At 35.2% G+C, this 20,519-nt stretch overlaps 2 protein-coding genes across 4 annotated transcripts; both read right to left on the bottom strand.

Moving 5' to 3' along the window:
- Positions 1-3,064: 3,064 nt before the first annotated feature.
- Positions 3,065-9,825, bottom strand: LOC126688640 (cryptochrome-1). Of its 3 annotated transcripts, none has more exons than XM_050383409.1 (7): positions 9,692-9,825; positions 9,378-9,442; positions 8,546-8,931; positions 7,440-7,661; positions 6,475-7,181; positions 5,119-5,842; positions 3,065-3,377 (listed from the first exon to the last, which is right to left on the bottom strand). In XM_050383409.1, the coding sequence occupies exons 3-7, from the start codon at positions 8,853-8,855 to the stop codon at positions 3,358-3,360; spliced, it is 1,983 nt and encodes a 660-aa protein (XP_050239366.1). In that variant the 5' UTR covers positions 8,856-8,931; positions 9,378-9,442; positions 9,692-9,825; the 3' UTR covers positions 3,065-3,357. The 3 variants fall into 3 exon arrangements, with proteins under 3 accessions (XP_050239366.1, XP_050239367.1, XP_050239365.1); XM_050383410.1 differs by having other exon boundaries at positions 9,390-9,442; XM_050383408.1 differs by lacking the exon at positions 9,692-9,825 and adding an exon at positions 9,533-9,573.
- Positions 9,826-16,373: 6,548 nt separating this feature from the next.
- LOC126688639 (actin-depolymerizing factor) lies at positions 16,374-20,195 on the bottom strand. Its single transcript, XM_050383407.1, has 3 exons — positions 20,030-20,195; positions 18,192-18,457; positions 16,374-16,799 (listed from the first exon to the last, which is right to left on the bottom strand). Exons 1-3 carry the CDS (start codon positions 20,042-20,044, stop codon positions 16,649-16,651), a joined length of 432 nt encoding a protein of 143 aa, XP_050239364.1. The 5' UTR covers positions 20,045-20,195; the 3' UTR covers positions 16,374-16,648.
- Positions 20,196-20,519: the final 324 nt, after the last annotated feature.

Below are 20,519 nucleotides of genomic sequence, written 5' to 3'. Positions count from 1 at the left end.
TTACAACAAAAATTATTGTTTTGGTAACCTATTACAACAAAAAAATTTGTTGCAATAAGTTTCCAAAAGTAACTTATTGCAACAAAAAGTATTGTTGCTATAATTTATTGAAATATGTCCTGATTTCCCGCCATATTTATTACAACAAAAATATTTATTGCAATAAATTGTAGCACCAATATTTTTTTACTTTTAATAATAATAAATATATTTATTGCAACAAAATTTTTGTCGCGATAACCTATTGTCACAATTTTCATTGCAATAGTGTGCAATGAAATTTTTTTGTTGTAATGTGTTTATTGCAACAAAATATTTCATTGCAATAGACCTTTATTCTTGTAGTGGTACAGTACAACCCTCCACAACCAACTAAAGTCAATACTCCTTCACCGTAACCAGTTGAAGTCATCATCATAAAAACAGCAATTGACATAGCTCTCCTTGGAAAATCAACTTCAGTCCATCTTGATGAATTTAGTCCATATCCAACCGAATGAACAACGAGGAATCCAAAAAATGTGCACACTTCATTACGTGGAGGATACACCACACTATAATAACATCATAAGTGCAAAAACCACCATCAATGGCTTCACTTATACCTACAAACCAACCATGAACCTAAGATGCTCATAACAATGTTCACATATTCAAGAACCATTGGCGCCAAATAAGATGCATATTTGGGGACTTCAAATTTCATTAGAATAGTTGGGAAGAAGAAATTTATGGCAAACATCCCTGTAAACTACATGCATATTTCCCTTACACAATTGATGACCAGACAAGGACGACATTGGCGACTGAAGACATGCTTCAACAAACTCAAAGCTCCCTGACCCTCCTTTATAAGTTGTTCAAACTCAAAATCAATAATTTTACCCCTAGTTTTTGTAAATTTTGTTCTTTTTCAGCTAACTTTTTTCATCTCTATATGGTAGATAGGGGTGTCTTGAGCAAAAAGAGGAAATAAGAAGGGATGGAATAGCTAAAAATCCTGGAATTGCAAGCAAATCCTCCAACCCCAATTAAACTTTTGCATTACAAAATTAAATTTTAATCCTAAAGCAGTTGCCACCCCATATGAATTTTTATATATCAAATTTAACTGGTCTGCAAAATTAGCTAAAGCGAACTCTGAAATATATAATGGAACAACCTACAATAGAATCTAATAAACATTAGACATGAAAACAATAAATAAATAAAATTCAATAAAGAAAATAATAACATTATAATCATTCATAACATTATATATGATGAAGATTATGCAGATGCAGTGTTCACCTAAGCCAAAGGCCATCTTGTATAAAGGACTAAATAGCAAGTGGATACATGTAAATATAAATTATATAATTAAGTCTAAAAGGTTGCTATAATTTATTACAATATGTTCCGAATTTCTGCCATATTTATTACAACAAAACATTTGTTGCAATAAATTATAGCACCAATATTTTTTGTTGCAATAATTTTTTAAACAATAATAAGAATATTTTATTGCAACAAAATTTTTGTTGCTATAACCTATTGTCACAGACTTTATTGCAGTAGTGTGCAATGGAATTTTTTGTTGTAACAGGTGTTTATTGCAACAAATCTGAGTTTATTGCAACCAAATTTAAGTTATCTACTTGTGGTTCAAAATTTGACACTTTACAGGGCTAAATATGTAATTTTGCTCCACTTTTATGTCTCTCATTCAAAAACACAAAAAACATTAAAAATAAATAAATACAAGATCAAGTAAGATAAAAAAGAATCTAGTGGAACACTTGTATCGTGAGATTTCAAACCACAAGTAAACAATTTAAATTTCAATCAAATCTTAGGTGAGTAAAGTGTTAAATTTCAAACCACATGTAAGTAACTTAAATTTCGGTCAAACCATAACTGAGTAAGTTGTAATTTGCACTTGAAGTTTTGTGCAAGCCGTGCCTCTTCTACATTTCGGCTCAACCCTAGTTGGTGGGTTCTGCTGACAGCTTTGGGACTGCCTTGCTCGGCCTTTTAAAATACCCATAGTTGCTGACTGTTAAATCTATGGACCATGCTAATGTCATGACCTTTTGGGCTTCATTGAGTTTATTCCAAGTGTGTCCACCTGACCTGACCATCTACATGGCACCGGCTCATGCTTTGAAGACCCACCCTTGTACCAGTCTTTAATTTGCTTGGGCCTTGATTGGAAATTTAGTTCTTTTAATAATAAAAAATTTGGCCTGGGGGGCTAATTTAAAGAGTCCAATTTCACCCAACTTTGGGCATTTATTCCCACGGGCTATGGGCTGCAAAGAAAAAGGCTTTGGACTGACTATGTGGGCATTTCCCTTGTTGGCCTTCTGTCCTAAAAGGCTAAAAATTGCCCCTATAAACATAAGAAAATCTTAAGAAATTTGCGATATTTTTAAATTAAATATATATATATATATATATATATATATATATTGATTCCCTGGATAAAAGAAAAGAAACGTATAACAATTGAAGAACTTTATAAAAAGAGAAGATATCTCATGAAGTCTTATATGTCATCCAATTCCTCACATACAGTAGAGCTTACACTCCTATAAGTCCACAGTCCACACGCAGTGAAAAATATAAGTTACATATAGCCATTACATAAAATAATTTCTTTCCCCACCTCTGAGGACTCACCGAAGAGTAAAATATTGTGCAAAATTCCTAAGAGAGTAATCCTAAAAGTTACTAGGATTACACACCATATAATGGAGGTGGTTCAAATATAATGTATGGAGCCAGTTAGCTTCACACAACACAAAAAATGAAGGCCATCAACTTATTTGATCATAATCTACCCTAATTGATTCAGCCAAAAAAAAAAAAAAAACCTACCCTTTTTGGACGACATCGTAGAATTACAAGACCTTTGACATGATATCTTCATTGGTTAAATCGGACACTGGATAACTATGAGGCTTTTGACATGAAATCCACCATGTTAGTTGTTACTCCTCCAATTTGTCAAACAATATGGGCACCCAAAATCAAGTGAAATTCAGTAACCACGGTGCACGCATGCATACATTGCAAGTAGATAGAAAATACAAAGGAAGCTAAGTAAATGTATCAATGCAAACTTAAAAAATGCTTGTGTACCAAAAAAGTTGGCAAAATGTTTCAAGCCTATTCTTTGCTATCAGATTTAAAACTTATCCAGTGTCACCAAGGAAAACAAAGGATACATTATTTGACATACGGATATACATACAAAAGAACAATTAGGGGGGGGGGGGGAGGAGAACATTATCATCCCAAAGTTTACCGATCATACACTAACATCCTCTTTCTTGGACAACATTATGGTTGGCTGTGAATTTATGAATGAGAAGGTCATGAACCTCCAAAAGTTCCTGCACAAATTTGAACAGTGTATTAGAAGCCAACGAATAAACTCCATGGTGGTGACAGCGATCAACTTAATTCACCTTAACTAGAGACTCCTGTGACTGAAATTCCAATTGATTTAAGTCCAATCCCCAACTAAATAACAGAACTACTCCATGTCTAAATCCTTTTTAAGATGAAAACGTTAAGAAGATAGAACATGAACTTTTCATGAATTTCTATAATAGAAACTGAGTTATCAATGGGTTTTAAACTTCCCACCTGAACTGTAGGGCTGATGAATTTTATATCCACTTTGATATTGCTCAGAAAATTACAATGGAAACAAAAAGATAAGAAATCAAATGCTATCCTGATGCTATAAGAAGTGATGAGTTGATGGCTTTGACTTGAACTTATGAGTATTTTTTTTTTATCTTTATCCAATCCAATACACCCCCTCAAATTCCACGGAGGTGGCCAAACGTTGAGGTTTGATGCCTGTATCTACGTGTATGCTTAGAGGATTTTTTTTTTTTTTTTTTTTTTTTTTTCCTTTTTAAAGTGTGAAAATTTTCCATTTAGAACTTTGTTCAAAGATATTTATGTTTTTCCAATCACCAAAATATTCCATAACTCATGCTTGACCGAGACACAATAGGCTGCATTTTGGGGCTCTAGGAGATTTGAACTTTTGTTATGTGGGTGGGGGGGGGGGGGGGGGGTGGGGTGTGTGCGGGGAAGCATAAGTGCATAACCAACTTTGATCTTCTGCACACCAAATTTAGAGAAATAGAAATTTTTGTGGTGTGAGAGAGGGCTCTTTGGGTGAATATATACTATATAGTTCAGGTTTTGTGAGTGCCTATCTCTATTTTCTTAGTGAAACTTTCTCCTTAACATCACCCTTGGACGTACGCCTAAGGACAAACCATGTAAATCTTTGTGTTCCTTGTGTGGTTGTTTCTTCTATTTTTCTATTTCTATTTTGCATTAACCCACTATAATTGGCTACACACACACAAAAAGTAGGTATCAAAGCTTCTGTTATCTCAACAAACCAGTTTCTGAGCTATGGTTCTGTTTTTGGATTGAGGTGCTGTTCAGTTTTGATTTTGGTTCTTTGTTCAAGCAACTGATTGTTCCAATAGCCACCAAATCTATTTGGTAGTGTAGTTCTCTATTTGCTTAGGTTTGCCCAAGATGGAGGCAAACATTTCATTGGTAATAGAATTTGAGATAGAAACATTTAGTGTCCATTTGGGAATAGCTTATTTAACTATAGTTGAAAACCTTTTGCTAAAAGCGTAAAAAATAGGTTAAAAAATAAGCTAAATAGTATAGTGAGACCCATGAATAGTATCAAAAAGTGCAGTGGAGCCTATAAATAGTAGCAAAAAAAAGCTGAAAGTGTAGATAAGCTGAATTTTTCAGCTCATCCCAAACAGATGCTTAATAGGAAGAATAATTTCAAGTTATGGCATGTAAAAATGCATTCTTTGTTAGTGCAACAAGGACTATTGACTACGCTAAAGGGGAAAGATGCTTTATCAGCATAGCTATAAGATTATATCTAATAGCCAGGTTATATCTATTTGGATAACCATGCCTCCAGTAAGAAGTCAAAGTTCTCTCATCAAAATTCAATTACAAATAATGAGCAGGAAGCCAGAAGCAGCTGCTAAAAATATTTAAAATGATGCAGCTTTGAGTAAATGTGGAACACAATTATGAATCACTGATTGCAAAATAACTAATATTACTTACCATCTTTGTTTGAACTCTGCTGCATGTTAATCTGTTCTTGCCATGGCTGCTTTAAGTCAGAAGAGTCATACACTGGAAAAAAGTTGTCTTCTGATGAATAAGACAACTGAGGAACAGAAAATGTGTTTCTGCTGGTGGTCTGCTTCTTAGTCGACGAAGATTCAGCCGTAGAGCGTAAGTCTTCATCTGTTCTTGATGTCCCTGCTTCATTGTTATGCTTATGCAAATCATCTGGGAGTGGCTTTTCCCCTTCCATATATTTAGATCTCTTCCTATAGAATGGATAATGCTTAGAATTTTGAACCGTGGGCACCTTCTGATCATTTGATGAAATAGTAGGACACGGAATCCTTTCCTTTAAGAGAACCTTTGGAATGGAAGAATTTTCAGTACCACCTGAATTTTCAACGACTTTTGCAATAGCCAAATTTTTAATACCATCAGAATTGTCAACAACAACTTCATTCATGACATCTGAGTTTGCATCCCTATTAGCTGCATCCATTTCCCACATCTTGAAAATAGCTTCAATCAAACGTTCTCTGGCCAAATCTATCTCAATTATAGGTTTTGGATAGTTAAATCCCAACTCTACCCCTGAAGCTTTGAGCACAGAAAGGGGTGCATCCCAAGGGTGATGAATCCACTCAGTTGGCATCCGTGCTAGCTCAGGCATCCAATGCCTCACGTATTCACCCTCCGGATCGAATTTGGAGCCTTGAATCTGGGTCCAAAAATCAGAATATAGAAGAAAAAAAAAATGAGGTCCAAAAAGGCCAGGGCGGCTAGAAATCTTTAATTCAGTCAGAAAAATCTAAGTCTAAAGCTCAGCCCACCAAAATAACTAGATTCTTCTCAGTAAGAGAAATCAAGGCACTAAAGGAGTTGAACGCATTCAACTTTCTTCAAGGAGTTCTTTTAACTATCCTATCTCAAAGTGTGCAAAGGAGACTTCCTAGATTTTTATGCACAAAGAGTCATGTTCACTCCATTACACTTCTGATGGCCTGTTGTTCTATTCTTATGGGGGCATTTGGACAATCTGTGGAGAATGGAAAGTAAGCTAAAACATGGGGAAGCCAAAACCTTTTTGTCTTTCTCTTGGTTAAATAACCCACATGGAATTTAGCAATGTAAATTCAGGAATATTTAAAATTCACATACATGTGCACGCTTACAACAGAACTCAAATGAAAGTGACTACATCACATTTTGCCACAAAATTATAATATATAGCCAACATAATGCTATATAATGGATATTACAAATTTAAAACTTTAAAGTCTTGAAATTCAGCACAATAACTTTTATAAATTCAATTGCTAATGCTTTATAAAAAAAGGAGGCCCAACGTACCTCTGGGCTGTCCAGTCGCTGAAGCTCATGACCATCTGGCAAGCTCCCTGAGATATATTGCCAACCAAGGATGTCACTTTCTAAGTCTGCATCCAAAAGTGTGTCCCAGAAATACTTCATCCCCCATCTCCATGGAAGAAGTAAAACTTTTACTGCAAAACTTGAAACAACCACTCTTATTCGATTGTGTATCCACCCAGTTGCCCAAAGTTCTCTCATTCCTGCATCAACTAATGGGTAGCCAGTCCGACCCTGTCTCCAAGCCTTAAAATTGGCTTGGTCAGCATTCCAAGGGAAAAATTTCAAGTTACTCAGTAATGATCTCTCATGAGTGAACGGGAAGTTGAAACAAAGATAACGGGAGTATTCTCTAAGCCCAATGGCTCTGAGGAAAAGATTTATACTTTCTTCACCCAAAGAGTTTCCTTCTTTCGCCCACAATATCTGTTTCATTCGCACATATTGGAAAACTTTCCGTACACTTAGTTCTCCATAATGAAGATATGGGGACAAAAGTGATGTGGAGTTCCCCCCAACCTTTTGCCTATTATTTGAATAGCCCAGCAAATGCCGCTCAACAAATTCAGTTAGAGCCTTATCAGCATTGCTCCAACCTGGAAACCATGCTCTTCCTAATAATGCATTGCTAGATTTTTCCAATTCATCTTCAAGACCCAATTCCTCAACTGAACAATTCTTAACAGTTCCTGCCATTATACAGAAGAAGCACACCTCAGCTATTCATTCTCACTCATCTTTCTTTCTTTTGCAAACACTGACAAACATAATATATTGAGAAGTTGAAATCTGAGCTGAATATCATGACCATTCTGTTGCCAGTAGAAAGTGTCACAACAGCAGTACCCCTACCTTCTTATTTCTTAAATCATCAATACTATTATATATTTTAACCTCTAAGTTAATTGTGCCATCATGGAAGAAAATAAAATTTTGTTAAAATGTACCTGAAGCTGGCACTAATTTCCATGGAGGGAAAGGTGAAACAGGTTCCATTTGCAAGTGCAAGCATTTATTCCAATATGCCTCAAAGGCTGTAAAAGCATGTCCACTCTCATCATATACATCCCATGGCTCGTACAACAAATCACCATTATAGCTTTGCACAGAAATTCCTAGCTCCACCAGTTTTTCTTTGATATTGTAATCTCGAACGAGTGAAACAGGATCTGGAGAGAGAGAGAGAGAGAGAGAGAGAGAGAGAGAGTACTTAATGATTTAACAAAGGCCTCTATAGGAGTATCTCTGAAAGAACAGTCCAAAAGCATGAAGGAAAATGATACTCCCTTGAACACATTAAAGAACATATCCATAACCAACTAAAATATAGGTTCAATTGATAAATGGCATACACAGTAGTGTGTGAAGTTTCAAGGTCTTGGAACCCATTTGACGCTGCTTGAGTTTTATTTATTAAGATATCAAAAAACAAAAATGCTTATAAAAGTATTCAACTTAAACAATCAGAGCTCCAAAGGCTGCAAGGTATGAAATCATGACTATATTATGCCTATTAAATATTCCTCTACTTCAGAGCGAGGAAATGGTAGTTACAAGTTTGAATAACATAGTTGAAATTTGAAAATTAAACTTGCAATTATCTATTTCAGTAAATCCAATATCCAATTTCCTTATTCACAGGTAAAGAATAATCCAGTTCTAAAGAAAATGAATTCCAGCTATTCAGATGTAACAGAGGCCACTAGTGTTTTATGAGTTGTTTCCTTCTCTTACAGACTTGTTTCTTTATCCATCTTGACGACCATAATTTGTATTGGTGATAAGTTGTGTAAGAATTTTAACAGAATTAGTATAATCATGTGTCAGAGCTCTAAATTTAAAAACCAACTGATATAATCATCTGAAAGAATCCGTAAATGGACGAGTATCCCATTGAATAAAAGACCAATCCATTCAGTTACAAAGGATAGATAAATTCATGAAGGCACCAAATAAAGTATATCAAAAGTTAATATGCCTCACTAAATTTATATACCAAAATCAAAGTGCATATCAGTGAAGTGAAGCTACTTAATTTGGAACCAGAACATACCATAAAGATGGTTGAAGACTACTTTTGTTGCCCCAACAGCATTGATGCACTCCACAAGAGTGGCAAGAGTACTGTCAGTCTTGATGAGCATAAGTTCAGCCCCAAGAGACTTCAGGGAATGTTCCAAGTGGGCTAGAGATTGCTTCAGCCACCACCTCGAAACTCGACCTGGATAAAAATGCCCTTCCTCTTTTGGGCACCATATATAGACAGGAAAAAGAGAACCATCCTTAGCAGCTGCAGCTAAAGCAGGATTGTCCTCAATTCTGAGGTCCCTCCTAAACCAAACTATGGTCTTAACGATACCCATATTGGATAATTCCAATACTTCAGTGTCAAACCAATGTCTTAACTTCTATAGTGACTACAGTGTACTTGCTCTTCACCTTCACTCCAGAACAAGGAAAACAGACAAAATTTTCGTCGGTCACAAATTCTATCAAACAACTTTAAACTGTTCAATTCAAGAACCCCACAAAGCAACTCAAAACAAAGACTCAATTATTTGCAGCAAACTATTTTTTTGATGAAACTATTTGACTGAATTTCGCCCCAAAAAAAAATTGAAATATCTAAAACAGTACTAGAAAAAGCATATAGTGGATCGTCAAACCAAACATATGGTTGTAAAAATTACTTGCAAAGCTTTCTTTTTTTGGAAGTACCATCAATCAAATTCAGTCACTACAAAATCTAGAACCCATTTCACAGACCACCAAAACCCAGTAAACAACATACAAAAGCTGCAACTTTTTTTTAATCTAGAACAAAAAACAAAAATTGCAACAAGGAAAAGGCAATTTAAGGTGACAAACACTCAATTGCTGCAAACCTGTTCATGTACCTATGGTCCACCATCCACCTGGCCTGGGCTGATCATCTAGAATTCTCTATATTCTATAAAAGGAGATTAGATTTCATGTGAGTAAATTATGAACTATATAATAAAGCAACAATAATAAATACAAGGGTTTCCTCAGCACCCACTTCTATTTTTAGAAACTATTTGAAAGATGCCAAATACCCATTAAACAAGATCAACTAGAAGAATACAAAAATTGCAATACCTCCAAAATCCAATTACACTATAGATTAAAGTTGTCAGTGTTTATATATTATATATTCACAGAGTAGTTAAGGGTGTACCAAATACAGTGTACAGTGGCGTGTGTGATTGATTGACCGACGTGAATCGAGGAAATGTCTTTTTGTGTGGATTTATGCTATAATTTGTGTCACAATTAGCTCATGTGGCAAGTTATAATTGGTAAAGAAGTGTTTTCATATAGATTTACTATCACCTCTTCACATGATAGGTCTATATGAAGACATTCTTCCATCAATCACAACTTACTATACGGGTCAATTATAGCTAAAAATTGTGACACCTTCATTAATGTTTTGGGTGTGTTGTATAGATTTCATTGACGTAAAATCACGTGGGAAACGCTGAGTATTAATAATGACAGTGGTGGGAGACCACACTTGTTGTTATTAGGATAGGCCCAATTGGCTCACAGTCTCACACGTCTCCTCTTGAGGCAAAAAGCCTTAACTCTAGCCTTAGCTATATAGCCCACTACATAGTAGCCCAACAGTATCCTCAACTACCGGGGCTCAATTGTACCATTACAACTCAAGCTTGTAAAAAAAAAATATATATATATATATATATTTTTTTTTTTAAGATAATTTTTTTTTGTTTTTTTTTTTAAGATTTTTTTTTAATCAATGGGGGCTAAATATAGTTAGAGTTAAAGTCTGTTTGGATACAGTTTATTTTGTTAAAAATTAAAAATTGAAAACTGAAAACACTATAACAAAATAATTTTTAAATGTGTGAATAGTATCGTAGGACCCATTTTTAATATTTTTTTCTGAATAAAGTGATTATGGGTTCCATAAATAATGCATAAACTGTGCATTTTGTCTCCTAAAAGCTTAAACGCGTGCATAAAAAAAAGAAAAAGGAAAAGGAAAACACAAAATGCCAGACACAGGAAAATAATTCCTATCCAATCGTATACTTAGTGAGCGTTTGGATTCAGAGGTTTCACATCTGCGTTTTGAGTTTTCACGTTTCCTTCTCTTCTTTTTTTTTTTTTTCTTTTTTTCTTTTTTTTTTTATACCAAAAGTTGGTTTCACGTGGAACACAGACCTGACAATGTGCACGGGATCCACTAGCACTTTGAACATCCACACATTGGTCTGAAATAGCACTGTTAGTGGGTCCTGTGTACTGTTTACATGACCCACAAACATCTTTTTTCACCAAAACTTTAATTAAAAATGGATCACACAGCACTATTCACACATTTAAAAATTATTTTGTTACAGTATTTTCAATTTTCAACAAAATAAGTTGTATCTAAACAAACCCTTAGAATCATAAAACTTTAAATGAGGTTCTTTATATTTAATTATCACTTAAAATCTCTTATTCTTACTTTATAAAATAACTAGTAAAAAATAATTTAGTCATTTTATAGAGTTAGACTTTACCTTTATACGGCAAAGGGAGATAAGACAAAATAGAGACAAAAGGAGTTAGAAGTAAAAATGCTGTACTCAATCTTATTTGATATTTCTTAATGGTAAGACAAAAGGTGATCTTAAGTAAATAAGGTAGGTTTAAGTTAACTTATTTGCTTACGTTGGGTTTGGTTTATGTGAGAGAGAGGGGAAAATGTGAATATTTTTTTATTATTAAACTCCACCCGAACCCATTATATCTTCTCATTCAAACTAGGAAGAAAATGGGGAGAGGAAATGATATAAGATGAAAATTACTCATCCACTTTTATATTATAAGGATACTAGTAATTTTCTTCATCTTTCCATTTTCCATCCTTTATACCAAACACACATTGTGAAAATCATATATCTTTTCTCTCCTCACAACATTTTCCATCCTTCTAACTAAGCAGCACCTTTAAGTTACTTTCCATCGCACGTGAAAAAGGCAAACAAGCGTGGCCAAATGCACAAGCTTCGCTACTGCATGGCTTCACCCATTCCACCACACCAATGCAAGCCACAACATAACCCATATAGAGCACACCCTCACCTCAAAATATTCATACACACTCACAAATCTATCTCACCCAAAGCCCAAACCAATCCATTACACTATTCAACCATAAACGAAAAACCATTTTTAAATCGCCCCATACAACAGACCAAAATCCAAATCCAAATCCCTCCACCCGCTTCGTCATTTTCCACTCAAGGCTCAAACCATTAAACTTCAAGCGCGCATACACACCAATACTTCATTGCTGTGACATAACACCTACTGCCATAACCCATAGTGGGCTTCAATTATTGCCGTAGCTAACCAAACGCCAAGGTTCAACTAAATCCTCCTTTTCCTAAGTCAAACTGACCCAACCACTGATTCGTCAAGACTCAAAAGTGACCATTTTTTGGACACGCTAGTGATTGAATTTTCATCTTGAAATGGTAGCGTTAGAGAGAGTACAAAGCAACTTTTAGAGAGAGAAATGGATTTAGAGAGAGGGAAATGTGGGTGGCGAGGGGAGAGTGGACTCGATAAAGAAGTATGGGTAATTAGATGCCATTTTTGGAGCTTATAGGTGTTCCGATGGTGGATTGCTAGATATGGGAGAGGGGGAGGGGGGGGATGAGGTAAAATGAAAAAAAGAAAAGAGGAGAGAGAGAAGGGAAAATTAGTGCCACCTGTTCCAAAAAAAAGGGAGGAGAGTAATCAACCATTTAATTAACCTAAACATAAATTCATAAAAGCTTTAGAACATTTTAAATATATATATATATATAGAATTTCATAAGATATTAAAACCACATCATAAAAGTTCCTCCTTAAATTAAGTCGAAATGGTTGATACAATTTAAAATTTGTACCAAGAAAAAAAATTAAAAGAGTTCGTTATACTAACTTATGTATTGAAATGAAAATTCCAGCCAAAACCAAACTTAATTTAAAACTTATAAAAGAGACCTTAAAAAGACAACAAAGATCTAACCCAACATCCGTCACTTTTGTCCATATTTTGCTCCCATGCATTGAATCTAGAGCAACTTGCAACCACTTGCTCCTTCACTTCTTCTCGCTTCATATAATCAAAACCCAAAAAAAAAAAAAAAAAAAAAGGCAAATCCTCTTTCCCAATTTATATCCGTCACTCTATACTTCACCAAATGTAACAAGTCACATGTACATTATTTCTTCAACACTAATGGAAGAGTTAAATAGAGTCAATCTCATCAGCCATTAACTCATATCCAGTAAGCTCCCCACCCCCCCCCCCCCCCCCCCTTCTTCTCTCAAAACCCACTTTCACTACTCCATTTGCCCCCTCCAACAATCTCTTCAATTTAGTGTCTTGTCTTGTGACAAAAAACATACACAAAAATTAAGAAAGAATAAAAAAATATAGGAGTGGCTGGATCATGAAGGCTTGGAGCCTTGGAGGTGGAATGCAATAGTGGCTGGGTATTTTGATATGATTCTGATATCTTTTTTGGTTACAGAATGTGAGTTGGGTGGCCAAGGAGATTTGACTCCATACACTTCCATCAGTGTCTAAGAAATAATATCCACGCAGCTTCTAGTATTTGGCAGAGTGTAGTGAGGATGTGGAGCATATAAGTTGTGACTAAGGGTTTGCATACAAACAATGAGGCAATAGGCAATAAAAGCATTAGCATTCAATGTGCTAAAAAAAAGTGATTTTAGCGTATCAAAAACCTACTTTTTACTATTTTAACATATCATTTAATAATACACCCTACATCCTATTTTCTATTCTAGCATATAACACATTAAAATAACCTAGAATAATTCTTACCATATTTTAAAACAAAAAACAAAACAAAAACACAAAGCAAAACTTAGTACCACCCCTATAACCTATGACCATATTGGAACCAAGCACCCAAATCGAGCTTGTCGATGATCTCTTCACCCTTCTTAATGGCAACAACGAAGTGTTTTTGATGCGAGCTCTTGTTGACTTGAAGGTGGTCGATGGTGGGGTTGATCTTGGTGTGATTCGTTGTCATAGACTTGGTTGATCTTGAGACCACTCTTGGTGCGATTTGGTGGTGGGGCTAATCTCGATGCTGACTCGAAGATAGTCAATGGTGAGGCTGATCTTTGTGGTGTCATAAATTTGGTTGCGAGCCATGCCACAATACTCATCGAGGTTTGAGAAAAGGAGAAGAGAGAGGTATGAGAGTGAGAAGGGAAAGGTTTGAGAGGAGAGAGAAAAAATGAGTAAAAAAATAAGTAGCATTGGTACAATTATATGCTACAATGCTAATGCTCAAGTAGCATATTGAACGGTTTTTTTGCTCTTTAGTGTGCTAAAATGACATTTTGAGTGCTTTAGCGCCCAATGCTAATGCTCTAACATCAAGCAAAACCTAAATATGGTTTAGGAGCCATGAGAGATCAAATCCACAAGACAGTGCACATGCCCATACCATTAAACATGGACACATCTATTTTTTTCCCCCTCAAGTTATAACTATTTTGATAGTTTTAACTGACAAAGCATTATTTGAACCTTAAATGTTTTTGTTAAAAAGATGATATGCCACATTTAAGTTAAAAAGATGATATGTCAACTAGTTGAGCTATGATAAAATCCTACAAGCTCCATGCCCATCCTTACTTGATTCACTATTCCAATTTCCAAGTCCCACTTTTCCTCTTACTACAAGTGGGGCGAAGGGAGGTCTGATCATTTGAGTCAGATTCTACTACATGAAAAGAGAGAGTGAGAGAGTGCCAATGCCATTGCCCATTAACCCACTAGTCTCTCAGTCGAATCCTTTTTATTTATTTATTTACTTTTTTTACTCGAATTGCTGTCAACAATAGGGGTGTGCGCGGTTCGGTTTGTGCGGTTTTTTTCCAAATTTATTACCGAACCGATAGAGATTGGTTTTTTCATAATTGGAAATGATGCACACCGCCTAGAGTCGGTTTTCCGACCTATCGCGGTGCGGTTTTTTGTGGTTGGTTTAGTCGGTTTGGTCGGTTTGAAATATTTTTTAAAAAAAAACTTTTTTTTTTTAATAATAAAAAAATTGGGCTTTCAAGCCCAACATCAATATATCAACCTGTTCAAGATTTCAAGTAAATGCTAACTGTTTTTTTTTATTTAGCAAGCCATCAAAAATCTAGTCACACATAAAACAAAAGCAAAAGAAAAGTCAAATTAAAAAAAAAAAAAAAGTAAAAATGCCGAAAATAATATTTTTCTACATCCAGCCAACACACAAAAGCATATTCCAACTCATATTTATACCATAATTACTCATTACTCAATTAGACACTAACAATATACATTACTCAATCTCAATATATATAACCTAAACAACTATAATAAGAATGTAATGCAAATAAAATTAATATCCACTTCCATGTAAAAATAAATAAATAAATAATTTTTTTGACCAAAGAATGCTTTACCATGAACATATACTACAACAAATAAACAAAAGCCAATGCCTAATAGGTAGTATGGCAGTACCACAATAGTTACACTAAGTAGCTCAAAATCCTCAAGTCAAAAAATATAAAAATAAAAATACAAAAGTACTAAAAAAAAAATATTGAAAATACTAAGCAATATTTTGAATCATTAGCGATTATAGTTCAAAATCTTTCTCAGTGAATGATTGAAGAGTGATAACTCTCTCAATCTCCCTCAAAATCAAATTGCTGGAAGAAGAAGAAAAAAAAAAAAAAAAAAAAAAAAAAAAAAAGTTGCCAGTTCTCGTGGACTTAGAGTATAGAAAGAGAGAGAGAAGAATCGGTTAATTGTTTGTGACTATGAAACTCACCGGCGGTGTTGCGGCGGACTGACAGGGGGTGAGCACTGAGCAGTAGCAAAGAGACGAGAGAGACAGAGAGAGTTTTGAGGTAGGTTATGTGAAAAGAACCATTCATATACTTGTTAAAATTTATAACCCTAAAGTAAAACTATGTCATTTTGTTTTTATTTTTATTATTTTTTTTATTTTTATTATAAAATAGCACTGTTAAACTGAAATGTTCCGTTTCATTAAGTCATATATTAGGAAATAAGAATCATAGATTCATAGCATCATCGTCTTTATTAGAACTGGACTCAGATCAGAAGAACTGGAGAAGCTGAGAAGTGGAGAACGATATACATATAGGTATCGGTTCTGTTTGGCATGTATCGGTTTTGGATTTCCAGCTCCGATGACTACACTGCACCAGCATCGGTATTCCCTTCACGCTCCGATCGTCGGCATCGGCTTCGTCGGTCGGTTGCAATGGCGGTGCAGAACGATCGGCACCGGTCGGTTGGATAGGTGCCGGTGACTTTCTGCTCACCCCTAGTCAGCAATCTAAAAGCACACAAACAACACAATATGGGACCGTATAAGAGGTACACGAATAGAGACCAAAGGTCTTATCAAATGCACTTCTAAGCTAAAGAACGCAGCACCAATTCGTTTTCGTCCCATACCATGCCCACCATATCATTTAGGTGCCTGATTTATTTTTTTTAAAAAGGTCATCTCCACAAATCCCTTGGAAAAAACTCATCATTTGCAAGTTCAGCTGATTAATCGAAAGTTCTGGATTGAACAATACACATAAAAGGCAAAAAACATTGGCAGCAAGCAAGTTCTTTCCAAGCCAAAACTGAAATATCATATGCATTACTAGAATTTGCCTACAAAACTAGAGATCCCCGGCTAAAATCTGTCAGTCAGTAAGGAAACCACCTAGGTCCAGTATAGTCCGTTCAAAAAGCCATGAATTTCCAAGATTATGAAATAAAATGAACTCAAGAGACCCACTGATAAAATATCCATACCATAGAACAGCAGTCACGTTATCCATACACAACATACCCATATAACACCTGAGAAGCATCATGGCAATAAGGGAGCCCAAAATTCCCCTGTACTGGGTATCATACCACGAGCCCCTAATCAGCCTTCCCAGGTGCCAATTATTTAATAGTTAAGCTATATGTAATTTGTGTCAGTAACAGATAGTGCACATAATCAGCAACTAATTGAAGCAGGAAAATGCGTTTCTTTTGGTCACCCCTGGGTGTTTCTCTAAGTGCTCAGTTAGCACGGTCCCTAAGGACTTCAAGATCCATCTCAGTGGGGTCAGTTGCCTGGATCTCATAATGGATGCCCTCCAGCTCCCTTCTGAACCTATCCTTTGATGTTGCATACAGCATCTTGGCACGGATCCTGGATACAGAAGGAGACCTGGATACATTGAGAAAGAAAACCATTAATATCATAACTTTAGTTTGGGAAAAAAAAGAAGGTAAAAGGGTAACCAAAAAAATGCCCCTGATGATTCCATCACCATATTTCCAATCCTTGCACAAGAAAATGAAAGTTTGAAAATTATCCAAAGATTAAAATAAAAAAAATCTACAGTGTTCCTCACTGGCCCAAAACAGTAAACATAGATCACACAGGAACTTCAACAGTTCAGAAGATAGCCCTTGCAAAGATCTGTCTTCACCAATACTTGCATGGAGATCACATAGCAACTCTTAAAAAATATCCAACATAGAAGATTCTTCATTCAAAATTCTATAAACCAAGTGAGACATGATAACAAATAAAGGCGAAACAAATTCTCATTAGCCCTCAACACAACACCAATCATTTCAAACCTTACTGTCACCTTATTATTCAACTAACAAGAGCCGAACTATAGAAATCCTCAAATAATGAAAGGCTCTAATCCAAATGCCAATGCCATAACACTCTCTGGAGATAGACCTCACTGCTATCCAATGCATTAGCACTTCTTTCTCTATGAATGAAGAACCAAGAATATGTTCTCCGTAGTCCTATTAGACAAAGGTCACATCATTGTAGTAAAGGCCAATTCAGATTATTACTCACTTTTTGTTTGTAATTGTGCATAGCAGCAGCATCTTGTAAAAAGAAAAGGTATATGGAAGCCATGAATTTGTGAGACAAAGCTTTTCTTCATAAAGAACGTTGGCAACCACATAATGACAGGTAACGGGTTCATAAATTTAAGAGAAACAAGGATGTTAAAGAGTAAACAAGGATATAATGAATCCTAAGTATTATGAGCACACTGCTGTTTTTCAAAACATGACCCCAACCCCCCTTGGAAAAAAAAAAAAAAACACACCAACCACAACAACTATGCCTGTCTTATAGGGTTGGCTACATGTATTCTTTTTTGCCATTCTATCATGTCCAAAGTAATACTCTCAACTAATGTTATTTTAGGTCTTTTCTACTTTTTTTTATTCCCTCAACTTGAATCAACTCTCCCTCTTCTTTTCATCAATGGACCACCCCATCTTTAAGCAAATTCCCCATTTCAAATCCTATTTTTCCTTCTATTTCCACTTGTCCACATCTCCTTCTCATTTATAATTTTTTTTTTAAAAAGGAAGTTATGTAACAAAAAGTTATTGTTCTGGCACTAATTTTTTTGGCAACAAAAGTAAACCTAGGAATATATTGGAATAAGTATGACTGGTGTGGCCACATCATCGGCCTTAATTTAAGATAGAAGGGCATAAAACACAGTTTTATGAGTGCAATTGCAGCCTGCTTTCCCATAGAATAACACAAAATTGAGCATTTGCAAAAGAGACTAACCATGCAATAAAAAATATCTTGCTCTTCTGGCAGTTCTCAGAAGTCACAAAGTCAAAGTCATAAACTGCATATCGACAATCATTCTCTGGCAAAGAAGCAGTGAAATCATCATAGCTCTCAGCTGGGCCCCCAGTTTTTTCGACCACAACCTCTTTTTTCTTCTCATCGATCTTGAAAATCACATAGCGGTGCACCTTCTTCCTTTGCAGTTCAAGGAATGTGGTCTTGCTTTGCTCAGCGACACCCATGCCAGAAGAAGCATTTGTCTGAAAACAAAAATTACAAGTTAAAGCACTTGATCTGTTGAAAAGCTTTAAAACATTATCATGATGATGACAAAACATCAGAAGGAATCGATAACACCATAGAAAATAAAATATTATTTGTGATTTTCATATAAATATGATAATGCCACAAATTAGATTCAAGTAATAAGTTCCTATCCCTGGGCACATAATTTCTTCGGGAGTTTGGAGGGGGTTTGGTTTCCCCCTTAAACAAATATGTCAGTCAATGTTAAATGAGATGCCCCATGCCCATGGCTATGGGGCTCTCTTTATTTTTGTCCAAGACAGTGGCTTTTAAATGCCGTTTTTCCTCTGCGGCCACACAAAGCACTTTTTAGAGTCAAGACTTATGGCAATAGTAATCAATCAGGAAGTTCACTTTCTAATGCATTCAAATTGGATATGAACAACGGTAGAAGCTTTCCTTAGTTTAAAAAATTCGAAATAACATAAGAATGTTACAAACACTCCACTTCACACACAATATAGGATTCAGTTTGTAATTCCAATTCAGTGAATTCCAAAATACAGAATTTCTGATTTTCCTGTGAAATTTTTTCTATATGTTTGAGGTCTACTTTTAGTGGATAGACCTTGGTGCGATGGCAAGTTCCTTCCATGGTTCCACCAAAAGTGACAAGTCATGGGTTCGAGTCTGGGGATCAGCCTCTCCGTAAATATTGGGGGTAAAGCTACTTACCATGACCTGTCCCAGACCCGCAAAAGTGAGAGCTTTATGCACCGAGAATTGAATCTGGTTTTTTCCTGGTGAAAATTCAGTTCCCAGTTCCAATTCCACTTTGCATGCAAACTTACTAAACATGGCGTAACTGCTATGTAGTAATTCACAGCCTAACAAGCATGACTAAGAAATACCATCAATCTAGGTGATTACCATTTACAATGTACATATATCACATTAATTTCAAAATTCAAACAAAATATTTATTTTAAAAAAAAAAAAAAAAAAAATCAATGCCACCTAATAAAATTTCCCTCAAAACAGAGAAACAACACCAAAACTAACTGCCAATCACATCAAACCAGAAATCAGTTCAATTAACTGTATCACCAGTTCATCATTAGACTAAAATATTGTTTCCATCTCTAAAATTTGCATGAATTCTTTTTTCAACAGTTTAGGGGAAAAAATACATCTTTTTTAAAAGTTGACAAAAAGTCCTAAAATTTTTAATATTTTAAAGAAGAACATAAGTTTAAGATAAAAAATAAAATAAAATTCATGCATATAATTATGATTATAATTATTATATAGAGGAATTTTTTTAAAAAAATAACAAAACTCTCAAACAGAAAAAGAAAAAGTGGAAAATTAGACATGCGTAGACATGTTGAAAGTATTTACACTAACAAATCCATAAAATCAAATTCGAGATTAAGAAATCAAGATGTATATTTAGATTTGGTCATAGAACAATGACATGCACAGTAAATGCAACATAGAATCTTCACTTTAAAAATAAATAAATAAAAAGCAGTAAAAGCGAAGAGACTAAAAAGTAGCGAAATAATTTGAAGTGAAAAACTTACTCCTCTGAGAGACATGGCTGGAGAGAGAGAGATTTTAGAGAATGTATTGTCTGGAGAAGAAGAAGAAGAAGAAGAAGTTGTAGAAACAAATGAATAAAATAAAATAAAAAATAAAATTTGTGTGTTTGTTTTGTGTAAAGAACAAAGATTCGAGTTTTGAAGGGAAAGTTAAGTAAAGTAAAGAGAGTGCCGCGTCATCAATCTCCGTCTAATCTTTTCTCATAAAACCAGGACCTCCATTATTCGAGTGGGTGGGGGGCAATTTTAATTTGTATGGGGCTGTTACGTGATTTGGTAACAGATGATTAGTTGACCGTGTTTTGGGCTGTGACCTTTGGTGTTGACCACGTAGTATGCAGATGCGGTCAGGATTAAACAGAGATGTAGGACTTATCACATGTACGAGATCAAGATGGTGGGTTGGGAAAAAGTGAAATTACTTTAACTTTCGGCGAAATCTTTTGTCTCTTTCGGTTTGCACCAGTGGTCC

The sequence above is a fragment of the Quercus robur genome, chromosome 6, assembly GCF_932294415.1.
Source record: "Quercus robur chromosome 6, dhQueRobu3.1, whole genome shotgun sequence".
NCBI classification, from domain to species: Eukaryota; Viridiplantae; Streptophyta; class Magnoliopsida; order Fagales; family Fagaceae; genus Quercus; species Quercus robur.
This window is presented reverse-complemented; position numbering and strand designations above follow the sequence as displayed.